Genomic DNA, 27,526 nt, shown 5'->3' with positions numbered 1-27,526 from the left:
ATAATACTAATTGTTAACCTTGTTGTAAACCTTTATTGTTTGGATAGGAACCTTGCTTATACAAGTGCGTGACGCACGGTACGCACGGTGCCTGTTGTTGGTTGCACCTCTCGCACGGTACCTGTTGTTGGTTGCACTAGACTGAGCTGACAGGTTGTTTATTACTACTCTTAGCACGGGACTTTATAATAAACTATTGCCCGGCTGGGCTAAACTACAATCCTTGTTGGGTGATTCTTAACGAAAAGAACACACTTTTACACTAATAATGTAACGTAATAGTTATTTAATTAACGAATTAAAATATTATTTTATTCTGAAGGCAACCGGATGTCTTAAATCTGCTAGCTCTCAGAGCGGAAGTCTTAAATTTGCTCATTAGACGGAGCCGTTGCGTCGCGTCTCCGTCACCATAAAATTGAACCGGTTCGTTTTTTGACGCACGCGTGACGCACGCGTGACGCAACGCGCCCAGTGGAGCCCTGGCGTTACCTGGTTGCTTGTTTCTCACACACAATCTGGCAACACTGGAGACAGAGCGCGCATGCGCGTGGTGTAAACATGGCGGAGAAGATGATAACAACATCAGAGCAGCAGCAGTAGGATCATTCATCTATCTCTCTATCTGTGATGTTGCTGAGACTGTTGGCGGCAGCCGGACCCCTGCGGACCCCCCCAGGGACCACCGTGTGGTGGTGCAGGCGGACCCCCCGGCGGTGTCAGCACCATGTTGTCCCACTGCAGCCCGCACGCTGCTCCTCACAGAAGGTCAGTGCTTCCCAGTGTTGTTTTCGTTGACTAAATCTAAGACGAAAAATGTTCGTTGACTACCCTTTTTCACTGACGAAAACTAAATGGCAACTATAAATGAAAACTAAGCTATGATGACTTAAACAAACAATGTCGTCAACAAATAAAAACTAGACTAAAATGTTAGGAAGGGACTACTAGTGGAGTGGACTAGCCCCATATGTTCCCTCTCCCTACGCTCATTCTGTAGCTCAGAATGAGCGTAGGGAGAGGGAACATATGGGGCTACTAGTGGACAAGAGATTCAGTATAAGTCAGTTTACACTTCTTTGTTGCATGCTGAAAAGTTTCAGCAAGTGTAAAATCAGTGACGGCATCAAGGCCCACCAAAATACATTTTAGTCGACTAAATCAACTTTAGATGTTTAGCTCCAGTGACAGTCACATCTGTGACATGGCGAAATGCTAGACTGCATTTAATTTAGGCAGCAGAGACAGTGAAACACTTAGGCTACTACAGGACACAGCAACACTTAAATAGGCCTATATTATCAGATATTTTTTTGTTGTGAAATCTTAGAAGGAATGTACTCCGGACCACAAATAAACACTTGAAGTTGATTTAGTCATTTGTGTATTCAACTATTTGGGCAACATGTGAGCTTTATCCTCTAATTCATGGACCTGGATTGAGTGTGTCTAAATGCCTAAACTGTAATTAAACATTGAAATAAAAGAAAAATAAACAAACACACAATAGTGTTATGTATATGGAGCAGTGTGATATGTTTGTAGGATGGGGAAATATTTGACACATCTAATGTATTGCTTATGGCCAATTAATACGTTCATGTCAGATTTAATTTAATACTTTGTATTGCACAGATGCACATCGCAATGTTTATTAAACGTATTGATTAAATAACATTTAGTTACAAATATAGATGTGCCACTTTCGTCTACTGTATTGCATCAAATTAACTGCAGTACCCCACCCCAGGTTTGAACCAACGACCCTCCGCTTACAAGTCCAGCACGCAACGGACATGCCACGGAAGTAATTTACTGTTAGGGGGTCCCTGTAGGTTTTATCATGGTTGCGCAAGCAATGGACGTCATTGGTCACGTGACTTTTTCCTTGAGCTTCGAAGCAGTGGTTCATATGCAAATGAAGGCGGGGTTTGAAGCTTGTGTCGGAGCTTCAGTATCAGACGCCCATCACTAATTTAGTCGACTAAAACTAGACTAACACTAAAACATTCTGTCCCATTTAAAAATAGCAGATCTACAAGCCCACAATGCGTCACATTGAGAGCTTGTAGATCGGCTATTAGATCAAATGGCCGAAATGTATATAGGGCTGAAGTGGTTAACGTATGTTTTGTAATAATAACAATCTAAATCTACAAAGTAACTACCGGTATTTGTGGTGGATATTGCCTGCAATCTCACAATAGATATGTATCACGATACAGAGGCCACAATACAATATATATATCGATATATCCTAACAAGGGCTCTGGGAAGGGAGTGCATTGCAACTCCCGAGTCCCAAGGCGTGCTTTGATAACGTTAAGCTGAGGTACGTTTGGCAACTCTGCGTCACCCAGATAATTCATGCCGTTTATTGCCGTATCGATACAGCAGCCTCTCGGATCGATTCGGATTCGGATCGTCCGGATTGTCGATCGATATATTGCCATATCGATTAATTGAATGCACCACTAACCAGTACAGTAATGGAGTAAAAGTACAATATTTCCCTCTGAGAGTAAAAGTATTGGAAATTGGAATTACTTTACTAGTAAAGTACAAATACGTAGACATTTGATCATGTACTTGGTTCCTTGCTTGTGTCAGGAGGTCCCGGGGGGTGTCCCGGGGGTCCCGGGCGAGGCGTGGGGGTCCCAGAGGGTCCGGAGGACCTTCATGGAGTTCTACCAGCGGGAGCATCAGCACACCTTCGTCCCCTCGTCACCGGTGAGACCCCGAGGAGACCCCAGCCTGCTGTTCGTCAACGCCGGCATGAACCAGGTGATGCACGGCACGCACGCACACACGCACACACGCACGCACGCACTGGTTTAAGGGAATCGTGTCATTTCCACTGACATTAATGTGATCTGGTGCAGTTCAAGCCCCTCCTGCTGGGCACGGCGGACCCCCGCAGTGCCATGGCGGGATACCGCCGCGTGGTCAACAGCCAGAAGTGTGTGAGGGCCGGTGGGAAGCACAACGACCTGGACGACGTCGGCAGAGACCTATACCACCACACCTTCTTCGAGATGCTGGGGAGCTGGGCCTTCAGCGGAGAGTACTTTAAGGTCTGTCTGTCCTGTCTGTGCTGTCTGTCTGTCTGTGCTTTCTGTCTGTCTGTCTGTCTGTGCTGTCTGTCTGTCTGTGCTTTCTGTCTGTCTGTCTGTCTGTGCTGTCTGTCTGTCTGTCTGTCTGTCTGTCGTTCTGTCTCTTCTTTGAGATGCTGGGGAGCTGGGCCTTCAGCGGAGAGTACTTTAAGGTCCGCCTGTCTCTATGGCTCTGCTGCTGTCTCTCTCTCAGCTTTCCTACTGTGTATCTCTTACACTTACACACTGTCTATCTGTCTGCTTGTGTGTGTGTGTGTGTGTGTGTGTGTGTGTGTGTGTGTGTGTGTGTGTGTGTGTGTGTGTGAACAGGAGGAGGCGTGCTCCATGGCGTGGGCTCTGCTCACGGTGCATTTCGGGATCCCTGCAGACAGACTCTACGTGTCCTATTTCGGCGGAGATGTCGCGGCCGGGCTCCCAGCGGACGAGCAGACCAGACGCATCTGGTTGGACATCGGGTGCGTACCGTACCGCCTTAGAACCGAACCGTACCGTACCGGTTGGGATGCAGAACTGGGAGAAAGCGGAATCGGTTCCGTCGCATCTATTATATTAGATTGGGGAGAACTCCACGGCCACATATTTGTGCCCATGGAGCGCACAACGTTGTGCGCCGGTTCTGGTGGGCAAGTTCATAGACCAGTGGTTCCCAAAGTGGGGTCCGCGGACCCCATAGTGGTCCAGGGAGGTCCCCAGCTAAATGACAGTTTGGAACCAAATGGACACTTGTGGGTCTGTAACTCTGAGAGTGTACAAATGGAACCAAATGGACCCCTAACGGGTTGAGAATCACTGCTAGAGCCGTGAAAATCTTCTCTTATGGGGCGTCCCTGGAATATATTTTCACATTGGGGGGGGGGGGGGGATGTGGACGTGCGGTTCAGGTCTGTGCTTTGTGGCCGTGATAACGTCACTGACTTTACTTATGTTGGGAAAACAAAATAAAAAAAGAACTCAATCAGCTCCCAAGCATTTTCGATATTGTTCAGAAATTTTCAAAATTAGCAGGTGTACAAGAACTCAGCATGTAGTGACACCATGCAAGCCTGTAGATCTGTGTATACCAACTAGTGATGTGCCGATAGCACTTTTTTCGTTTTTTTCGATACCACAATTCCTGTGTTAGCCGATACCGAATACCGATACCGGAGAATAATATTTATAATGATACAAAAAGAAAAAAGATCTTATTTTGAAGTACACCGACCGGGAATAGTGTTTATAGCTATCTAGCTATTATACAGTATCTCGTGCAGACTCCTCATTCAAATGTGCACTTGCAGTTTGGGCAACTCCAAAGCAAACTCCACTCGCCCCAACATTTTAAATTACCTGCTATAGTGTCAACCCCTTACCCCTGTGTCGGATCTGTGGTTAGACTGGCATATTTGCAGATACCGATATGACCAAATAAGGGCCGATCCGATACTTTTCCGATACCAATACGGTATCGGGACATCTCGAATACCAATGTATGTGATATGCATAAGGGACACCTGGAGGCACCTAAGACCCTACTTTCTGGCCTTGACAGCCCATACATCCACACAGAAAGGTCCTATCTGATTGACAGCCCATATCCACCCAGAAAGGTCCTATCTGATTGACAGCCCATATCCACCCAGAAAGGTCCTATCTGATTGACAGCCCATACATCCACACAGAAAGGTCCTATCTGATTGACAGCCCATACATCCACGCAGAAAGGTCCTATCTGATTGACAGCCCATACATCGACACAGAAAGGTCCTATCTGATTGCAAAAATACGTTCAATTAATTTTGCCACTCACTTCATGCATACTCATATTACCCTCTATTTGCGTGTATACGGTAAACTTCTTGAACCCCAAGTATTCCTATTCTGGGTGGAACATTCACCAAAAAGTGGCAAAATCTAAAATGGACCGAAGAAAGCGGTAGTGCTGCACCATTCTTGCTCATGTGAATCTCGATTTTCCTCCACAAGATTTGAGAACACAATTCCAACATTTTCCAACAGCAGAGCTTTGTGGTGGTTCTGAAGAACCGTGGGTCCGCCTGACTCGATACCGGGCACTGCTCCACTCCCTGTGGGGGTGTGGAACGCGTGTGTCGAATATGAAGTCGGTGGGGCAAACGGTTCTCGAGTTACGTACATTACAACCGTACACACATGCAGACACGCACGCACGCACACAGAGACGATAAATAAATAGATAAATAAAGCTAGTATTTGTGTTGTCATTTCCCAGAGTTCCGTCGGAGCGCATTCTGCCGTTTGGGTTAAAGGAGAACTTCTGGGAGATGGGGGACACGGGCCCCTGCGGCCCCTGCACCGAGATCCACTTTGACCACATCGGAGGGGGACGCCACGCCGCCGCGCTCGTTAACGCTGACGACCCCGATGTGGTGGAGATCTGGAACCTTGTGTTCATGCAGTACAACAGGTATGTGTATATACTGCTATAGTACTGCTACTACCAAATATTATACTACTACTAACTAATAGTCCTAAATGAGGTCTGGGCCTTGTCAGAGTCCAGGTTATTATATTTAAAGGTATATTCAGTGATTTTGCTTAATTCAAATATCATTTATTTTATTGTTTTCTTGTGATAATCCTCCCTACTATAAAGTGTGCTGACCATATAAGGAGTTCCTCCCTGTCCCCAGTTAACCCCTGGGGGTCAAAAAACCTTAGGTTTCATTTTTGGCTGGGTGGCCAAGCCTTCATCCAATCAGGATAGAGAGGGGCCTTCTGCTAATCACGATCGAGCGGGGGTGGGCCTTGGTGTGTGTGCTGTTGGCCGCTTGTGTCCTCTCAGGGAATGGGACACTAACCCTAACGCTTGTGTCCTCTCAGGGAATGGGACCGGAGCCTGCGAACTCTGCCCCAGGTCAGCGTGGACACGGGGATGGGGCTGGAGAGGCTGGTGGCCATCCTGCAGGGACGACGATCCAATTACGACACAGACTTGTTCACTCCCCTGATGGACGCCATGAGCCAGGTAGGACCACCCATCAGATAGGACCACCCATCAGGTAGGACCACCCATCAGGTAGGACCACCCATCAGATGGAACCACCCATCAGGCAGGACCACCCATGAGATAGGACCACCCATCAGGTAGGAACACCCATCAGGTAGGACCACCAATCGGAACCCTGTTCACTCCCCTGATGAATGCCATGGGACATGTAGGACCACCCATCAGATAGGACCACCCATCAGGTAGGACCACCAATCGGAACCCTGTTCACTCCCCTGATGAATGCCATGGGACATGTAGGACCACCCATCAGATAGGACCACCCATCAGGTAGGACCACCAATCGGAACCCTGTTCACTCCCCTGATGAACGCCATGGGCCAGGTAGGACCACCCATCAGATTCCATCTTTACCTTATAGTCCCCACCAACATTACCAAGTAGTTGGTCGGCGTGCTTTTAAATTTAAATATCCTGTCGACTGGAACAATCTCCCCAGTTCCCTCAGATCCATTAACTCCTTCAATAAGTGTCTATCATTACTCATCTCCAAACACCATGCTCCTGTTTCTAACTGCCTTCGATTGTTCTGATTGTTCTCTCTTTCCTTACATCATGCGGCAAATTTACTATTTACTACTTACTATCTACTACTTATTCTACTATTTACTATTTACTATTCTCAAGTGCATGTTTGTACTTTGGTCATGATGTATTGACAATGTTGTTAATGTCTGTCATGATGCTCGGCCTGTTGTTCTTCCGGTGTATGTTCATCATCTTGTATATTTGTATCATTACTATATTGACTTATTACTTGCGCAAGCAGAGCGCGCAAGTAATACTTTCGCCCGGTCTTCGTTCACCGTGACAGCCAACCCGCCATTTGATGTGTATGCAAAAAAAACAGCAAATCTGTGCTTGGTTTGCTGGGACCAGATCACATAAATGACCATATGTCTTACGTCATCATTTAGAGCTAGTCATACGTATACTATATACATAATCAGTAAAATGAAATAGCAAATTGTGCCTGATCTGCTGGGACCAGAGTACGTGGTGTGTATATGTATGACTAGCTCTCAATGATGACGTAAGAAAAATGGTCATTTATGTAATCTGGTCCCAGCAAACCAGGCACAAATCTGCTGTTTTATTTTCATACGCATCAAATGGCGGGTTGGCTGTCACGGTTTTTGGCGCAAAGTAACCACAGTATACCGCTAATCAACTTACAACTACATACTCTATATAGTATATGTATACGTATATTTTAATTCAGTTTATATACCTTTATTTTTCATCACATATCAATGATTTATTTTTCTTTAAAAAGCTAAAAAGGGATCCAGATTCCAGAATATTTCTACATCGATAAAAGTGTATTTCTTATATAGATAGAAACTTGAACCATACTTAATAATACTAGGTGTTTATATGCATAAAGTAGGTAGGTAGCAAATAGTTACATCTAATAATTATACATTTCAAACGTTCCTTCACAGAGATACTGAGATTTGACAGTTTACAGCGGTCGAAAGTACTTGCGCGCTCTGCTTGTGCACTAGTTGGCCATTTATGGCCTACTAGTGTGCAACAAGCAAGTATGCACTCGACAGAGTGCAGTTCTAGTTGATACAATGTTGCGGGGAATAGGTGGGATGGGAGCGGCTTGTTTTGGGAGAGCTTTGTTGTTTGTTTTGTCCTCGATTATGTATGAATGTACTTGTATTGTCTTGTATTTGCTGTATGTTGCTGGACCACCTCGAAAACGAGATGATACATCTCAAGGGGATATCCTTTCTCAATAAAGGTTCATATAGATAGGACCACCCATCAGATAGGACCACCAATCAGAAAACTGGGCCAGGTAGGACCACCCATCAGAAAACTGGGCCAGGTAGGACCACCCATCAGAATGCTGGGCTAGGTAGGACCACCCATCAGAACACTATGGGCTAGGTAGGAACATTCATTTGTCAAAAAATAGCAGATCTACAAGCTCACAACACGTGTTGCAACGCGTTGTGAGCTTGTAGATCTGCTATTTTTTAGGGTTTAAGTAGGCCTAGTACTGAATTTGCACCTCAACAAAAGCCAGTTTAAACTAGTGTATGACGACAATTTCACTATAAATTCGAAATCTCCACGAAACAATTATTGTATTTTTTATCACGATAAAGGATACACGATAACTAGGCATGTAACTATTCACTCAACTCACGATATGATTCAAATCTCGATATGAGGTTCTCTATAGGATTTTCACATTTTTTTTAAAACACAAGATTATTTTCTTACACAAATCAGTATTTTTTTCTTTATTTTCAATTCTGTAGCAAATGACAGGAAACATTTCTTTCATCCAATCCTGTTTTTTAACATTTGTTACATTACTCTTTTCAATTCTGAGGTAAGGTGAGCCAACTGTACTATCCTCTTTTCAATACCGTGTTGCAAATGACAGGAAACTGTTTACGCAAAACCTCAAATCCTTGCATCACGACACATGTTTTTTATTAAATCGATTGAAATTGTCACCAGTTTATTTATCGATATACGATATATCGTTACATGGCTTATAATAACGCCGACCATCGTCCTGTCCCTACTCTGTCCGTCCGTCCCCAGGTGCAGAGTGTCAGAGAGGCAGGGGCTGAAATCCCGCAAGAGGGCACTTTTGGACAAAAACAGCGAAAATAGCAGATCTACAAGCTCTCAACTCAAGATAGCTTGTAAAATCGGCTATTGCTGGAGCACAACCCAGCACTCTTTAACTAGTGGAGATTGGGTGTAACGACATGGATTTCGAAACAAATTAGTTCAACGCAAAATTCAGCGTTCCAAGTTCAGGAGACGTAAAAAGGAAAAAAAAAAAGCAATTCTCCTGAATGCTGCCTTCCGGTACGGCATGGAAAGGACTGGCGTTTTTGCATTTCTTTCACCGTGCAGTAAATGCTGCATTCGTGGTCTGGTGAAATGGCAGTTGTTTTACAGATGAGGTAAAAGGGGCAGGGGCTGAAGCCCCCTTTTGACGTCTTATGTGTGCACGTCCCGTCCCCAGGTGTCCGGCGTGGGGCGCTACCAGGGCAGGACGGGCGCGGCGGACCGTGGCCGGGTGGACATGGCGTACCGCGTGGTCGCCGACCACGCTCGCACGCTGTCCGTCTGCATCGCCGACGGAGTTTACCCCGGAATGTCGGGAGCGGAGCTGGTTCTCAGGTAGCGATAATGATAATAATAATAATACCTGGGACTTATATAGCGCTTTTCTTATTACTACACAAACCCTTAAAGCTGGACATAGGACGGGCTAGCCCCCCTCAAAAATTCGGAATAAAAAAAAACAATGCAATGGCTCTTTATTCCAAAACTAGGGACGCACCGTTATTGAAATGTTGTCCCATATCCAAAACATAAACGGCTTGAATGTAGTATTTTTTTTTATTTAAAAATGTTCCAACTTGTTGACTCTTGATAGAACACTGATAGAATTTTCAGCCTTCCTCATCACAAAATACTTTTTCAGGCTTTTTTTTAAATACATTTTTCGTGCAAAAAAATATATATATTATTATTATTATTATTATTATATGATATTACCGATTATTACCGATATCGGCCAATACCGATTGCCCATCCCTGTCCTGTCCTATCAGGAGGATTCTGAGGAGAGCGGTGCGGTTCTGCGCCGAGGTGCTGCGGGCTCCGCAGGGCTCGCTGGCGAGCCTGGTGCCCGTGGTGGCCGACGTCCTGGGCGACGCCTATCCCGAGCTCCGGCGAGAGCAGCGCAGGGTCATGGAGGTCATCGACGACAGCGAGCTGCAGTTCCTCAGCGCTCTCCAGCAGGGGCGCCGCGTCATCGACAGCACCCTGAGCAAGGAGCAGACCCCCCCGGGGGGGTTCTTCCCAGGTAACGCATTGGAAGAATCATAGGGAAGAGGGAAGCTTGTAGATCTGCTATTTTGCGGTGGTTTACGTACGTGACCAAATACATTTTGGGGGTCCTTGATTAAAAAGAATTGTGGAACTACTGAAGTAGGGTAATGCAAACGTGGGTGTGTCTGGGTTTTCGTGTGCGTGTGTGTGTGCGTGTGCGTGTGTGTGCGTGTGTGTGTGTGTGTGTGCGTGCACAGCGCCGGTGGCCTGGTCTCTGTTCCGTAACCTGGGCTTCCCTCTGGACCTGGTCCATCTGATGCTGGAGGAGAGAGGAGCCTCGCTTGACCACCAGGAGATGGAGCGCCTGGCGGAGAGAGAGAAGGTGATTGATTGGCCCCCGTCGTCGCGTCGGAGAGAGCCACGACGCGATTGGTCCCCGTCCAGTCAGAAGACGCGCCCTGTCACAATTATGACACAATTGTGAGATAATCGCGATAGTTTTTTTTTGCATAGTCGTCGGTCGTTTCCACATTGTTTTTTACATTTTTACTCTTCATTCTTTGTATATTCAAGTAATTTGTGGGGTAGAGGCTTTAGTTTCCCACATACTATTACTATCAGTCCGACAGTCATTAGACCGACAACCTACCCCAAGCCCTAACTGCACGCACGGCGCAATGCATGTCGGACCGACAACGCATGTTGGGAGCGACGGGTGATTCCCGCATGTCGTACCTTTGATGTGTCGGATAAGTGACATGCACCCCCATTTGTGTCAAGTCATCTCCCCTGTGCCGATTAAACTAAGCCGAAAATTCTAATTCTGTTCATAATGTTCCCAATGTTCTCTCTCTCTCTCTGTCTCTGTGTGTGTGTGTGTGTGTGTGTGTGTCTCTCTCTCTCTCCCTCTCTCTCACTCACTCACTCACTCACTCACTCACTCACTCACTCACTCACTCACACACACACACATCCCCAGAGTCTGTCCCGGGACGGTCCAGAGGAGGACGCCGCGGCCGCCGCTGGGGGGGTGAAGATGGACGTCCACAGCCTGGCTCTCCTGCAGAGCCGGGGGGTCCCGCACACCGACGACAGCCCCAAATACCAATACAGCCTGGATGCCCAGGGCCGATATGGTAATGTTTAAAATACAGCCAGGACGCCCAGGGCTGATATGGTAAAGTTTAAAATACAGCCTGGATGCCCAGGGCTGATATGGTAATGTTTAAAATACAGCCAGGACGCCCAGGGCTGATATGGTAAAGTTTAAAATACAGCCTGGATGCCCAGGGCCGATATGGTAATGTTTAAAATACAGCCTGGATGCCCAGGGCCGATATGGTAAAGTTTAAAATACAGCCTGGATGCCCAGGGCCGATATGGTAATGTTTAAAATACAGCCTGGATGCCCAGGGCCGATATGGTAATGTTTAAAATATAGCCTGGATGCCCAGGGCCGATATGGTAATGTTTAAAATACAGCCTGGATGCCCAGGGCCGATATGGTAATGTTTAAAATACAGCCTGGATGCCCAGGGCCGATATGGTAATGTTTAAAATACAGCCAGGACGCCCAGGGCTGATATGGTAATGTTTAAAATACAGCCTGGATGCCCAGGGCCGATATGGTAATGTTTAAAATACAGCCTGGATGCCCAGGGCTGATATGGTAATGTTTAAAATACAGCCTGGATGCCCAGGGCCGATATGGTAATGTTTAAAATATAGCCTGGATGCCCAGGGCTGATATGGTAATGTTTAAAATACAGCCTGGATGCCCAGGGCTGATATGGTAATGTTTAAAATACAGCCAGGACGCCCAGGGCTGATATGGTAATGTTTAAAATACAGCCTGGATGCCCAGGGCTGATATGGTAATGTTTAAAATACAGCCTGGATGCCCAGGGCCGATATGGTAATGTTTAAAATACAGCCTGGATGCCCAGGGCCGATATGGTAATGTTTAAAATACAGCCTGGATGCCCAGGGCCGATATGGTAATGTTTAAAATACAGCCTGGATGCCCAGGGCTGATATGGTAATGTTTAAAATACAGCCTGGATGCCCAGGGCCGATATGGTAATGTTTAAAATACAGCCTGGATGCCCAGGGCCGATATGGTAATGTTTAAAATACAGCCTGGATGCCCAGGGCCGATATGGTAATGTTTAAAATACAGCCTGGATGCCCAGGGCCGATATGGTAATGTTTAAAATACAGCCTGGATGCCCAGGGCAGATATAGTAATGTTTAAAATACAGCCTGGATGCCCAGGGCCGATATGGTAATGTTTAAAATACAGCCTGGATGCCCAGGGCTGATATGGTAATGTTTAAAATACAGCCTGGATGCCCAGGGCCAATATGGTAATGTTTAAAATACAGCCAGGACGCCCAGGGCCGATATGGTAATGTTTAAAATACAGCCAGGACACCCAGGGCCGATATGGTAATTATCTAACCCATTGAGACCTGAGGCCAGATTCTACAAAATGTCTTCTAAATCATAGAAGTTATCTGAAAAATATATATAAAAATAGAAAAACTGCCCCTTGGGGCACAGGTGGCGCTATAATATAGTCCAGGCAATCTAGCCCATTTTAGACCCAAAAAACAGACTAATTAAAATAGTTTTTTTTTCAACAGATATCATTTCTATGAGGTGTCTAGAATAACATACTAAAAGTCCTAAGAAATCCTAGATGCGGAAATATGTTTAATTCTCATCAATTCAAGATGTGTGATATTAAATACCTCGAGAAAACTAAACACCCTAATGGGCTTTTTTTTTTCTTTTGTTCTATCACAATGAAACTTTCCACAATGAATCTTAACCTGAAAACTAAACTTTTTTGTATTACAAGTTTCTCTGAAACTTAATTTGAATATGCAAATTAGCTTAATATATATTGAATATGCCCACATTTGCATATCACGAAAATTACTTTTCCCCAAAATGTATAATATTTACATTGTTGTTTGTTAATGATATCAAACACACTGATCAGACTTTCATGAACCATTTCATAAAAATATTGTGACTTCATATAATAATATCAAAAACATGTATGACAAATGCATAAATCCGTCAAATCTTCCTCCAACCATCCTACTGCTAATGGTTGATGGCAATGCTGCTTTTGGACTGGCCTCTAACCTGAAACCTGCCGGGCTTGGTTGTACCTACCGGGGGCATAACCCCCACCGGTATAGTCCTCAGGGTCACAGAGGCACACAAGCCTCCCCACCACGACAAGGTAGCAACAACAGGGGAGGTTCCCCTGCTAACGTGGCCCAGGAAAGAGAAGTCTGGAACTCTATGCAACCCGACTTCGGATGAGCGGATGAAGATGAATGGATGGATGAATTTGCAAAACATTAAAGGGATTGTGTCATTGTGACATTAAAAATAAATGAATTAATGTCACATGTGAAACCTTTAAGGAGTAAGAAAGACACAACATAATTGTAGCGACAGCTGTGTGATGGAGTCTACCTGGAGGAGACAGAGCTGTGTGATGGAGTCTACCTGGAGGAGACAGAGCTGTGTGATGGAGTCTACCTGGAGGAGACAGAGCTGTGTGATGGAGTCTACCTGGAGGAGACAGAGCTGTGTGATGGAGTCTACCTGGAGGAGACAGAGCTGTGTGATGGAGTCTACCTGGAGGTGACAGAGCTGTGTGATGGAGTCTACCTGGAGGAGACAGAGCTGTGTGATGGAGTCTACCTGGAGGAGACAGAGCTGTGTGATGGAGTCTACCTGGAGGAGACAGAGCTGTGTGATGGAGTCTACCTTGAGGAGACAGAGCTGTGTGATGGAGTCTACCTGGAGGTGGGAGAGCTGTGTGATGGAGTCTACCTGGAGGAGACAGAGCTGTGTGATGGAGTCTACCTGGAGGAGACAGAGCTGTGTGATGGAGTCTACCTGGAGGAGACAGAGCTGTGTGATGGAGTCTACCTGGAGGAGACAGAGCTGTGTGATGGAGTCTACCTGGAGGAGACAGAGCTGTGTGATGGAGTCTACCTGGAGGTGACAGAGCTGTGTGATGGAGTCTACCTGGAGGTGGGAGAGCTGTGTGATGGAGTCTACCTGGAGGAGACAGAGCTGTGTGATGGAGTCTACCTGGAGGTGGGAGAGCTGTGTGATGGAGTCTACCTGGAGGTGGGAGAGCTGTGTGATGGAGTCTACCTGGAGGTGACAGAGCTGTGTAATGGAGTCTACCTGGAGGTGACAGAGCTGTGTGATGGAGTCTACCTGGAGGTGGGAGATGGCCTGCAACAGCTTCAGGTGCGTCTGCAGAGTACAGGAACAAGAAGACTGGGATGGACTGAGACACTGCTGCAGCCAGGGGATGTCCTCCCAGAGGTAGGTCACCTGGCCTCTGTGACCCTGAGGACTATACCGGTGGGGGTTATGCCCCCAGTAGGTACAACCAAGCCCGGCAGGTTCGGCAGGTTTCAGGTTAAAGGCCAGTCCAAAAGCAGCATTGCCATCAACCATTAGCAGTAGGATGGTTGGAGGAAGATTTGACGGATTTATACATTTGTCATACATATGAATGGTGTTTTTGATGTTATTCTATGAAGTCACAATATTTCGATGAAATGGTTCATGAAAGTCTGATCAGTGTGTTTGATATCATTAACAAACAACAATGTAAATATTATACATTTTGGGGAAAAGTAATTTCCGTGATATGCAAATGTGGGCATATTCAATATATATTAAGCTAATTTGCATATTCAAATTAAGTTTCAGAGAAACTTGTAATACAAAAAAGTTTAGTTTTCATGTTAAGATTCATTGTGGAAAGTTTCATTGTGATAGGACAAAAGAAAAAAAAAGCCCATTAGGGTGTTTAGTTTTCTCGAGGTATTAGCACACATCTTGAATTGATGAGAATTAAACATATTTCCGCATCTAGGATTTCTTAGGACTTTTAGTATGTTGTTCTAGACACCTCATAGAGATGATCTATGGTGAAAAAAATTCTATTTTAATTAGTCTGTCTGGAAATGCTACTTTGCCTGGACTAATAGGCCAATGTGAAAAGGGTGTCATTTCGTCTTACGCCTTGGATGGCAATTGGATGATTTGAGGCATTTTATTCCAAAAATGTGTTTTGCGAAAATCCACCTGTTGGTGGCGCTATAACAGGCCAATGTGAAGATATATTCCTCAGCCTACTAGGAAAGTCTGTGAAAGATTTCATGTAAATTGCATGCTGCGTTCATGATTTGAGGCTTTTTTCCCCCAAAACGGGCCAATCCTGCAAACTTTGAAAGCTAATGTTAGCCAATTGGGATGGAATATGAAATATCGGACAGATATGTCTTGAACACAGGAAAAAGAAAAGAATCACACCCGTGTGAAGTGAGGGGCGCTAATATATTAAAGTCTAAGTCATGGTGATTAGGTGATGTAATGGTGATGTAAAACAAACGGTGCCAACACAAACATGAAATGCCATTAACTATAAAGAGACAATATGACGTAATGAGGGACACTGACGTAAATTATCCCTTCATTGTCAATGGCGTTTTTCTGGATAATTTGGGGCACGGGTTCATCGTTGGCATCCAGGGAGTGTGTGTGCAAAATTTGGCATTGATCGGGTTAACGGTGCCGGAGATTATCTGGTAACGCACGCACGCACGCACAGAGTGCAAAACATACTCTCTCCCCATGCCTTTGGCCTGGGGGAGACAAAAGATTATAATGACTACATTTCTATAGCAGTGGTTCTCAAACTATTTCATGTCAAAGACCACCACAATTTAATTGAATTGGCCGCCAACCCCCATCTGGAAATATGTTGTTCCAGGGACCCCCCCCCCAGTTAAAATGTTCGCTGCGAGCTTGTAGATCTGCTATTTTTCAATAGATTCTTCTTTTCCTTTCGGCTTATCCCTTCAGGGGTCGACACAGCGAATCATCTGCGTCCATCTCACCCTGTCCTCTGTCGCCACAGCCAATCATCTGCCTCCATCTCACCCTGTCCTCTGTCGCCACAGCCAATCATCTGTGTCCATCTCACCCTGTCCTCTGTCGCCACAGCCAATCATCTGCGTCCATCTCACCCTGTCCTCTGTCGCCACAGCCAATCATCTGCGTCCATCTCACCCTGTCCTCTGCCTCCTCTTCTCTCACACCAACTAACTTCATGTCCTTCAGTACATCCATAAATCTTCTCTTTGGTCATCCTCTAGGCCTCCCTCCTTGGCTGGAGTTCCAACCTCAACATCCTTCTACCGATATATACTCACTATCCCTCCTCTGTACGTGTTCAAACCATCTTACAGTACGTTTTAACAGCGGGCGACAGCCAGACGAACTTTCCGGAAGTGCATTATTTGTCAATGGGACCCTATATACTCTTGTATAGTATGTTGAAAATGATGGTTAAAGTGGTTGTCAAGCTAAGGTGACACAGATGCGTTGTGGCAGTGCAGCTCGGCGTGTCCCTATTTATGTGTGTGTGTGTCATTTTGTGTTTGTGTGTGTGTGTTGCAGTGTTCGCGCCGTGCACGGCCACGGTGCTGGCTCTGTACAGCGGGGGGCGTGGCCTAGTGGATCAGGTGACGGAGGGCGAGAGGTGCGGCGTGATCCTGGATCGTACCATCTTCTACTCGGAGCAGGGGGGGCAGACGCACGACCAGGGCTACTTCACCGCAGACGCACTGCAGGTCAGACGCAGAACTGTCAAAATAAATGTTTAACTGTAGTTACTGTACTCATCCCATCTTTGGACAGGAATTAGAAACACTTCTGCTACACCAGCGCAGTGGGCCTCAAAGTGTGGTGACGTCAGGACTTTAGAACCAGGGGATGAGCGAGTGACGTCAGGACTTTAGAACAATGAGTGACGTCAGGACTTTAGAACCAGGGGATGAGTGAGTGACGCCAGGACTTTAGAACAATGAGTGATGTCAGGACTTTAGAACCAGGGGATGAGCGAGTGACGTCAGGACTTTAGAACCAGGGGATGAGCGAGTGACGTCAGGACTTTAGAACCAGGGGATGAGCGAGTGACGTCAGGACTTTAGAACCAGGGGATGAGCGAGTGACGTCAGGACTTTAGAACCAGGGGATGAGCGAGTGACGTCAGGACTTTAGAACCAGGGGATGAGCGATTGACGTCAGGACGTTAGAACAATGAGTGACGTTAGGACTTTAGAACCATGGGATGAGCGAGTGACATCAGGACTTTAGAACCAGGGGATGAGCGAGTGACATCAGGACTTTAGAACCAGGGGATGAGCGAGTGACGTCAGGACGTTAGAACAATGAGTGACGTTAGGACTTTAGAACCATGGGATGAGTGAGTGACGTCAGGACTTTGGTACCCTATGGCTGCTTTGCATAGAGCCTCTTGTACTCTTTAAGAAGTCTCCTCCTCTCCTTCCCATCTTCTGCAGGACGTGCTGTTTGCGGTGGAGTCCGTGGAGCAGGCGGGGGGCTACGTGGTGCACCAGGTGACGCCCACCGCCGCCGCTCCCCTGCGGACGGGCTCCTGCGTGCTCCTGCAGCTGGACCAGGCTCACCGCGTGGCCTGCATGGTCCAACACACGGCCACACACCTGCTGAACCTGGCCCTCCGCCAGCTGCTGGGGGACCGGCTGGAGCAGAGAGGGTCCTCTGTGACCGCGGACAGGCTGCGCTTCGACTGCACCGTCAAGGTACTGAACACGCACGCACGCACGCACGCGCACACACACACACACACACACACACACTCACTAGGGCATTCACTTCTAGTAATTTTTACTAGTTGACTAGTTGCCTAGTTTACTAGTCGACTAGTTGTTTCACTACGTATTATGTAAAAAAGAAAAAAATATATATATTTTTTTATATTTGTACATTTCAAAACTGTGTACATTGGTGACTAAAACTATAATCTACCCGATCTTGAGGCCTACGATTTTTTTTTTTTTTTTTTTGATTTAGCCAACTTTTTGTAGTACCAACAAGGTCGACTAGTGGATTTACTAGTCGACTAGTTGCTTAATGCCCTAACATACACACACACACGTGTTTTGTCATGCATTTCATAATATGCGGTGTGTTGTATGTGGATTGTTGTTTTCTGCTAATATGGGGTATGATTCTGTGGGTGGGTGGTGCGCTTGCATGCGTGTGTGTGCACAGGGGGGTCTGAGTGTGTCCCAGCTACAGGACCTTGAGCGTTCCGTTCAGAACATCATCAGGTCCAACCTGCCTGTTCACTCCATGGAGGTCCCTCTGGAGCGGGCCAGGACCGTCCCAGGACTCAGGACTACAGTAGAACAGGTACCAGTCTACCAGAACATTTTATCAGGACTCAGAACAGTAGAGCAGGGGTTCTCAACGTTTTGGGCAGGGGACCTCGTAAATGCTTTGGCCGTGTCTCGTGAATATTTCTGCAGTGATAATAGAGCGTCGCAGTCCCTCCCCCTTTCATGACGACGTCAGGCCCAGTAAATAATTCCCAATGCATTTTTCCCATATAGACACTTCAAAAAGTATTTATTTAAAGACCTTTTAAGCGTCGTACGAAGCCAACTCGAGTCGTGACAAATCATGACAACAAACACAATATTTTGGAACAAACAAATCATTTCAAAGCAAAAAAACAACAAAAAAAAGTGTTGTAACCTGCCGTTTTCTTCTACTTTCTAATTCTTTGTTTGGCCCAAAACAGTGTGTTTATTGTCATGATTTGTCACGACAAGAGTTGGCCGCGGCATAAACGTCTTTAAATAAATACTTTCTGAAAAGTCTATGAGGAAAATTAACGGGGATTTCTTTTCCGGGTCTCTCGTGGGGGCGGGACTCTCTATAGTCTGAAGTTCCAGACTAATATAATGCGGTCAAACTGGCCTCATATTGTGGATGTTTGATGTTTTGACCCGCTCTGCAGGTTTACCCTGACCCGGTCCGGGTGGTGTCCGTGGGTGTGGAGGTACCGGAGCTGCTGAACGGACGGACGGACAGGCAGACGTCTGTGGAACTCTGCTGTGGGACGTACGTGATGGTTTAGTTAGTTTAACTCTGCTGTGGGACGTACGTGATGGTTTAGTTAGTTTAACTCTGCTGTGGGACGTACGTGATCGCTTTCAGAGAACGTTTTTAACTCAAATCTTTGCTTCTGGGGGGTCCCTGGAACTACATATTTTGAGATGGGGTCGGCAGCCAATTATATAATCTTGGGGGTCCTTGACATGAAAATGTTTGAGAACGACTGTCAGAATTTGTAGTATCGTCCTCAGGTCTAAATGGGTTAACTCTGCTGTGGGACGTACGTGATGGTTTAGTTTATCACTGCTGTGGGCCGCAGAAGCGTTTATGTAGCCTAATGCATGTATAAAATATATAACCATCCCGTGGTGCGCTCTGCCTGCATGCTTCTGGACTTCCTGTCTAGCCTGTGTGTCACTCTGCCTGCCTGCCTATTTTCGTGCTCGGACAGACAGACCTAGGGACACACATAGCTGTCTATAGGAGTGGTTGCACCCCTCAAAAATGTGACCGCAACGGGACTTTACCGTTTTCTCTGGCGGCAGTTCTTGTGTAAAGGTGGTCTCATTCTCTCCTCCGCATGCGTCATCAGCGGCCATACCCGGGGTGGGTTGGTATGGGGTTATACCACCCCATACCCGGGGTGGGGTTGGTATGGGGTTATACCACCCCATACCCGGGGTGGGGTTGGTATGGGGTTATACCACCCCATACCCGGGGTGGGGTTGGTATGGGGTTATACCACCCCATACCCGGGGTGGGGTTGGTATGGGGTTATACCACCCCATACCCGGGGTGGGGTTGGTATGGGGTATTCGGCTTGGACTCCATATGCATAGAAGGAAGCATGAGGTCAGTCCGTTGCTCTCCCCAGTTTGGCAGAGGGGAGTGTAGAGGCCAGGTTTACATTAGATAATTGACATGGGTTGGAAAACGTGGGATTAAAAAAAAAAAGAGTAAAAGAACTGCTGAATTCCCAGAATTCCGTTTTGAACAAAACCCACAGAGGTGCCGCTCCAACACAAGCGATGCAGGATCCTATAACGTCGTTATTTTTGGAAAAGCAACTGCAATGTTTTCAGAATCGTTATTTTTTTCCAGTACAATTTCCAGTGTTTTTTTGTCCTTGATTTTTCTAATTATTTTATTGTTCAATGCTGCTAAAGTGTTTTTAGCAAGTATATAAAGAAGTATTTTTTGAACAACAAGAAAGACCACGTTTAACCTCTCTCTCTCTCTCTCTCTCTCTCTCTCTCTCTCTCTCTCTCTCTCTCTCTCCCTCTCTCTGTAGTCATCTGCTGTCCACGGGGGCGATCGAGGACCTGGTGATTGTGTCAGAGAGACAGATTATTAAAGGAATCAGCAGAATAGTAGCTGTTACTGGACAACAAGCTAGACAGGTAATACACACACACACACACACATACTAGGGCATTCATCAAAAAAGATTTCTCGATTTATCGATAAATTATCACGAGTCGATTCGGATTAGGATAAGTCGAAAGAAGAAAAAAAAAGTTCATATTTCATATTTATCATATTTTTTGCTCTGTGTGCGTCACTGCGTGTGTAGTGTACATAATTCAAACTGTAGCATTGATTATTGTCACGGACAGAAGTCATTCTTTCCCTTTGCATATGCACCGGAGTGCACTCGCCTATTACAATTTACAATTACAATTTAGGCATTTAGGCATTTAGCAGACGCTCTTAATCCTATTAGGTTGCAATGCATTCAGAACGCGCCCTTAATTAAAAACCAAATGCAGCTGTGTATGTGGCTCTCAGCGCGCGGTGTCCCACTATTGACTGGCTGAATTTGGAGTTTGAACTGCGCTGTGTCAGAAGTAACAGATAGAAGTCTGTTTGAACTGCGCTGTGTCAGAGAAGTAACGGATAGAAGCACGCAAACGTTACCCCCAAACGATATCCCCCTCACCTCCGTGCTGGAAATATAACGTCTGGGTTTCCGAGGCTACATCCGTGCTGACGCAATGACTGTCGTGTTTCTGGTTAAGCTTTACGCACATGAACCTCTCCGTCTCCGGTCAGTGCTGGTTGTTGTTTATTTGCATGGCTCAGAAAATCAATAACTCGATGTTAATCGAGTTATTGGAGGAGGAGGAGAATAATAATGTTATATCGTCCGTACACAGTTCACAGTGCATGTAGCTTGTACCTGACAGGACAGGTGTGTTTGTTTTAAGTACCTGACTCTCTGTGTGTGTGTGTGTGTGTGTGTGTGTGTGTGTGTGTGTGTGTGTTCCTGTTCCTGTTCCTGTTCCTGTTCCTGTTCCAGGCCAGGGAGGAGGGCGAGGCGTTGTCTCAGGATGTGGAGTCTCTGTCGGCCAGAGTGTCTGGCTCCGCCCCTTCCTGCATCCAATCAGCACACAGCCTTTCCAAGGAGGCGGGGCTTCTGACGGATGTGCGTAAACTCTTAACGATTTGGGTGCCGAGGAATCTTTTCAGAATAAAGGCGCTAGAGTGTCAAGCAGATGAGGGAGATTTTACTCTGAAAACCCTCGCCTTTCATTTCCCCACAAAACTGGGAGGTGAAATCTTCCCACATATATGCATTTCAGGGCTCACGAAAAAGTCTGAGAACTTTAAACATTATTTTAATCTTGAAAATCTTTGAATATATATTCTTTCACAGAGAGTACTCATATATTTGCTTCTGGGGCGGGGGGGGGGGGTGTCCCTGGTACAAAACATTTTCAGATTGGGGTCGGGGGGCCGAATATACAGATCTTTTTGGGAGGTCCTTGACATGAAAAGGTTTGAGCACCACTGACATACAAACATAGGGGTTTTCAGAAAACTGTCATGATTTAGGAGACATTTAGTAGAATCGGGTTTTAATGGGTTAACTCATAATCGGAGCGATCACTATAGAGCGTCGCAGTCCCTCCCCCTTTCATGACGACGCCAGGCCCAGGAAATGATTCCCAATGCATTTTTCCCATAGACATTTCAAAAAGTATTTATTTAAAGACGGTTACGACAAAGCACTAAGCCAACTCGAGTTTTGACAAAGCATGACAATAAACACAATATTTTGGACCAAACAAATAATTACAAAGAAGAAAAACAAAAACAAAAGTGTTTTTTTTCTTCTTTCTAATTATTTGTTCGGCCCAAAAAATGGTGTTTGTTGTCATGATTTGTCGCAACAAGAGTTGGCTTTGTACGACGCTTAAAAGGTATTTAAATAAATACGTTTTGAAATGTCTATGATGAAAATGAACGGGGAATAATTTCCTGGGCCCTCGTAGGGGGCGGGACTGCGACGCTCTATAGTGGCAACACCGGAGGGCCCTGAAATGGTAGCAGATTTGACGAAAGCACCCCGAACTGACACCCAGTTCATTATTATATCCCCAGTGTCCCCCCCAGTGCCTCCCCAGTGTCCCCCCAGTGTCTCCCCAGTGTCTCCAATAGCAATAGAGCAATAATACAATACAATAATACTTAATTTATTAATATAATTAATTAATTAATACAATTAATTAATTAATTAATCAGTCACTAATTAATTAGTCTTTTTCAAAAGATATTGGTGGACCTTCAGCATTTCTAGTTGAGGACCCCTGCACTATACCATTGGAATAACAGGTTTTTTTAGTTGCTTCATATTGATATTCTGTGCACTCAATTCTATTTTAAACTTGGTGTCAGTAAAAAGGCACATCACAGGTGCAGCATGCATGGTGACTTTGTTTTTTTGTTTTTTCCAAACAAGATGTTTTAGCAAATTCAACATAAACATGGCGGAAACAGGTCGGAACAAGGCAGAAAGAGCCTGCTGGTTAGTCAGTCAGGGACCAATCAGAAGGCTGACGATGGGTGAATTGGTAGGTTTATACTGTATGAGTCAGTGGTTCCCAAAGTGGGATCCGGGGACCCCCAGGGGTCCTTGGGGGAGTTCCAGGGAGTCCCCAATGCAGCTAAATGATAGTTAGAAACCAAATGGACTGTCGGTCTGTAACTCTGAGAGTGTACAAATGGATCCAAATGGACACTTGTGGGTCTGTAACTCTGAGAGTGTACAAATGGAGAGTGTACTCTGAGAGTGTACAAATGGACACTTGTGGGTCTGTAACTCTGAGGCCCCTTTTCCACCAGTTGGTTCCCAATGGGAACCGGTTCAGTTCTTTTTGGTTTTTAGTCCATGAGCCAGAAGCTCCAAAATTGGAACGTTAATTATGAATTGGAGTGGGCAAAACCATACCTATATTAGATTATCTCCATGAAACTTCCCTAATTGAGTACTTACACGAAGACAATGATTTGTTGTATTATAAATTTTACATTTTTAAATATGCAAATGAGGCATTATGTAGGAAAATAAGCTAAATAATCGAAAATATGAAAAAGCTACTACTGTGGAAGGGTTATCATGTATTCATTTACTTGTATTGATCCTATAAATAATTTAATATAGGTCTAGTTTGCCCACCAATTTTGGAGCTCTGGCTCATGGACTAAAAACCAAAAAGAAATGAACCGGTTCCCATTGGGAACCAACCGGTGGAAAAGGGGTCTGAGAGTGTACAAATGGACACTTGTGGGTCTGTAACTCTGAGAGTGTACAAATGGAACCAAATGGACACTTGTGGGTCTGTAACTCTGAGAGTGTACAAATGGAACCAAATGGACACTTGTGGGTCTGTAATAGGGGATTCACACTATGGTCCCGGGTGCGTACTCGGGACCACTTGGCAGATGTTGTGGTAGTGTGAATGATGCGTACCGTTCCCGGGAGCGGATCGCCCAACCGTCCCCGGGACCGCATGGGGGGAGGGTCTCTGGACCGTTGAAGTGTATTCAGATACGGATCGTTCCAATGTGAATTAATGCGTACCTAAAGAAGGAAGTGGACTGGTTTTTTTTAAAGAACGTGACATATTCTCTAGTCGACGAGCCAAGCCTCAACAAAAAAAAACACAACCGCTGCACGACGCGTAACACCAGCGCATTTCTCAACGCCGCCCGTCTCCTGTTGAATCTGCGTATATGCGCAGCACCGCAGTACGCGCTGATCTTATTCTGCGGACTACACATGGCTCTTGGGCTTTGCTTGGCACAGTTTCCAAAGTAAAACAAAATAATAATAATGCTGAAGTAGAATCCATAGTAAACTAATACACTGGAGCACAGAACTGACTGACAGTGAATAGCAGGCAGGCTGACAGTGAAGTAGTATAACGGCAAAAAGCCAAAGAGGCAATGCAATGCAGTGTGTCTGGATTTATTTGAGACAATGTCGCAGAGTTGATGGTCAGTGTCTGTGCGCGCCAGCCATCAAGCACACCGCCATCTGGAGGATTAAAGTGTGTTATGCAAGTGTACCCGGGTGCGTATTCGGAAACGGTTCCAATGAAACGGATTCAGTCCGTCTCAGTGTGAATCCCCTATCAGTAACTGAGTGTAAAAATGGAACCAAATGGACACTTGTGGGTCTGTAACTCTGAGAGTGTACAAATGGAACCAAATGGACACTTGTGGGTCTGTAACTCTGAGAGTGTACAAATGGAGAGTGTACAAATGGAACCAAATGGACCAACGGGTCCATTTGGTTCCATTAGTACACTCTCAGAGTTACATTAATATCGATTTTACAATATAAATTGGGGGTCGCAGAGATAGAAATGCCATTAAATGGTGGTCCATAGACTAATGCATGTCAAATCTTCTCTTATGGGGGTCCCTGGCAGGCTGGCATATCATTTCAAATGGGCGTGCGCTGGCTAATTAGTGTGAATTTGGGGGTCCTTGACATGAAAAAGTTTGTGAACCTCTACTAATACTGTCATCAACCTGACATGTTGCTGTTGGTTTTATTGTCAGGTGGTGGGCAGCACTGCTGCCCCCCAGTGGCAGAAGAGAGAACTCCAGACACAACTCAAGTCTCTCCAGAGGAGCTGCAACACCGCTATCAGGAAGCTGGAGATTAAAGAGGTAACACAATGCTACGCTATGCTACACAACACTGCTGTCAATAAAGAGGTAACACAATGCTACGCTACGCTACACAACACTGCTGTCAATAAAGAGGTAACACAATGCTATGCCACGCTACTGTGTGTACTTAATAATATTAAACTGTGGAAAATAACAGCCAAAAATATTTGGAGAATAAAGAGGTTGCGCTACACTGTTCAACATGGAGATAATTCTGACAATGTTGTGTGTGCGACTGTGCGTGCATGTGTGTATGTGTGTGTGTGTGTGTGTGTTCCAGGCTGCAGACAAAGCCCAGCTCTTGCTGCAGAAGCACAGCGACAGAGAAGTGTTGGTGGACTGTGTTGATGCTGACTCCATCTCAGTGAGTTGACTCTTGTCTCACTTAATGTTTTTTTTTTAAATATTTCACACTGAAATGTTTCATGTCTTTGACCCACAATCAGACTGTCCCACATCCCTGCTGAGGGGGTGGGGCTTATAGATCAGACTGTCCCACAACATCCCTGCTGGGGGGGTGGGGCTTGTAGATCAGACTGTCCCACATCCCTGCTGGGGGGGTGGGGCTTGTAGATCAGACTGTCCCACATCCCTGCTGGGGGGGTGGGGCTTGTAGATCAGACTGTCCCACATCCCTGCTGGGGGGGTGGGGCTTGTAGATCAGACTGTCCCACATCCCTGCTGGGGGGGTGGGGCTTGTAGATCAGACTGTCCCACATCCCTGCTGGGGGGGTGGGGCTTGTAGATCAGACTGTCCCACATCCCTGCTGGGGGGGTGGGGCTTGTAGATCAGACTGTCCCACATCCCTGCTGGGGGGTGGGGCTTGTAGATCTGCTGTTTTCACTGCTTTCGTGGGACTCATTTATAGAAGAATAACAGAAGCTGAAATATGGAGGTTTCTGCCTGAATATTTTGACGTGTTAATTACAGTATAAGTATTATCGTGTGTGTTTAATGAACAGATGGTGAACAGTGTTAATTACAGTATAATTATTATCGTGTGTTTAATGAACAGATGGTGAACAGTGTTAATTACAGTATAATTATTATCATGTGTGTTTAATGAACAGATGGTGAACAGTGTTGATTACAGTATAATTATTATCATGTGTGTTTAATGAACAGATGGTTAACAGTGTTAATTACAGTATAATTATTATCGTGTGTTTAATGAACAGATGGTGATGAAAACGGTGAACCAGCTCAGTGACAGGGTTCCAGGCTGCCTCGTAATGCTGCTCGCTCACCAGCGGCATTCTGGGAAGGTTCTGTGTGCCTGTCAGGTACCCAAGGTAATACAAACGCGCGCACACGCACGCACACACACACACTGACACCCTTGTGGTTCCGCTCTAATAAACACATGAAAAAAACTTTGAATTGCACTTTTTCTAAACTTGTTTATGTTGTAGCTTCTGAGGCTGCTAAGGTAAACGCAGCATGACATTTCTGTTTGTGCGTGCGTGCGTGTTTTGTTTGTTTCCCAGGGCGGGACGTCTCTCTCGGCCAGTGATTGGGCGTTGGCCGTGTGTCGTCACCTGGGCGGGAGTGCCGGGGGCTCCGCGCTGGTTGCCAAGGGGGCGGGCACATGCGATGACATCACAGAGGCACTGAAGTGGGCGGAGCAATACGCACGCAGGAAAACGCAGCAGAAGAAAGCAGATTAACACTCTAGACGGAGATCTACGCTCTATCAAATAGTTAACGCTCATCGCCAGGGACGGAGATTAATCAAAAGACGGAACATTAACTATTTCATAACCGGGAGCGCACCGCTCTACAGGCTGGGAGCGCCTGTTGGGCAACATTCAATGTCATTTCCGGTTGGGACATCATCCAAAGTGGTCACCGCTCCATTTTAATGGATGGGTTGAAAAAACGTGAATAACTCTTGATCTAAATCAACGATTCCAATTCTAACCAACGATTATGTTTTTTGACGGCCCATCGCGGTCCCGTCGCTTGTTGCGTTTGAAGAAGTCTAATCACACCTGGCGATTACCTCGGGGGTGTTTTGGCTACATCTAGCACCTTCCAAGATGGCGCGGTGCAACCTTGAATTAGCCTCTGAAGCAGCAAATCGCTGGGCGCAATGATTTAATGGTTCCAAATACCCCCGGGCGCTAAGGGTGTTAAATGATGCGACGTTAATCTTTGCACCCCTAATCCCTTTTGAACATATTTTTGTTATTTATACTTGGGGACATTTTCATGCCGGGTCAAGTGTGTGCATACCGTATGTGCGTGTGTATATGTGCGTATGTCCGTGCGTGCATGTGGGTTCTTGTGTGCAGGGAACAAATAAGGACACTTCAGCCTGTATTTCTTTGTTTTAAAAGAAGTAAAGATGCAGTTCAAGGTTCAATGTTTCTTTATTTTTACTCCTTTGTAGAATTACTCAACTCAACTTAATTCATAGAGCACATTTGACATGACCAGGTCAACCAAAGTGCTGTACAGGTTAAAAGAAAGCAAAGTACAAACAATACAGTAAAAACATGAAAAATAAACAGGCACAAACAAAGCAGAGGGGAACAGGGCTACCTCCACTGACACTAAACAAAGCAGAGGGGAACAGGGCTACCTCCACTGACACTAAAC

General features: G+C 45.7%; 1 protein-coding gene across 2 annotated transcripts; it reads left to right on the top strand.

Annotated features, from left to right (window-relative positions):
• The first annotated feature begins 572 nt into the window (after positions 1-572).
• On the top strand, positions 573-27,229 carry aars2 (alanyl-tRNA synthetase 2, mitochondrial (putative)). Of its 2 annotated transcripts, XM_083776235.1 has the most exons (20): positions 573-768; positions 2,611-2,784; positions 2,883-3,074; positions 3,423-3,568; positions 5,344-5,538; positions 5,955-6,099; positions 9,146-9,303; positions 9,741-9,994; positions 10,218-10,342; positions 10,940-11,096; positions 16,474-16,646; positions 17,379-17,639; positions 18,112-18,252; positions 18,863-18,966; positions 20,252-20,360; positions 21,260-21,385; positions 24,811-24,921; positions 25,205-25,288; positions 26,104-26,217; positions 26,413-27,229. In XM_083776235.1, exons 1-20 carry the CDS (start codon positions 631-633, stop codon positions 26,590-26,592), a joined length of 3,087 nt encoding a protein of 1,028 aa, XP_083632361.1. In that variant the 5' UTR covers positions 573-630; the 3' UTR covers positions 26,593-27,229. The 2 variants fall into 2 exon arrangements, with proteins under 2 accessions (XP_083632361.1, XP_083632362.1); XM_083776236.1 differs by lacking the exons at positions 573-768; positions 2,611-2,784; positions 2,883-3,074 and adding an exon at positions 3,225-3,265.
• Positions 27,230-27,526: the final 297 nt, after the last annotated feature.

This window comes from Protomyctophum parallelum (assembly GCF_964188405.1).
Source record: "Protomyctophum parallelum genome assembly, chromosome: 11".
Taxonomy (NCBI): domain Eukaryota; kingdom Metazoa; phylum Chordata; class Actinopteri; order Myctophiformes; family Myctophidae; genus Protomyctophum; species Protomyctophum parallelum.
This window is presented reverse-complemented; position numbering and strand designations above follow the sequence as displayed.

Coding starts and splice junctions, on each gene's coding strand:
- aars2 (XM_083776235.1), top strand. CDS start 631: ATGTTGCTGAGACTGTTGGCGGCAGCCGGACCCCTGCGGACCCCCCCA. Junction 9,995..10,217: donor CCCGGGGGGGTTCTTCCCAG/GTAACGCATTGG, acceptor GTGCGTGCACAG/CGCCGGTGGCCTGGTCTCTG. Junction 10,343..10,939: donor GCCTGGCGGAGAGAGAGAAG/GTGATTGATTGG, acceptor ACACATCCCCAG/AGTCTGTCCCGGGACGGTCC.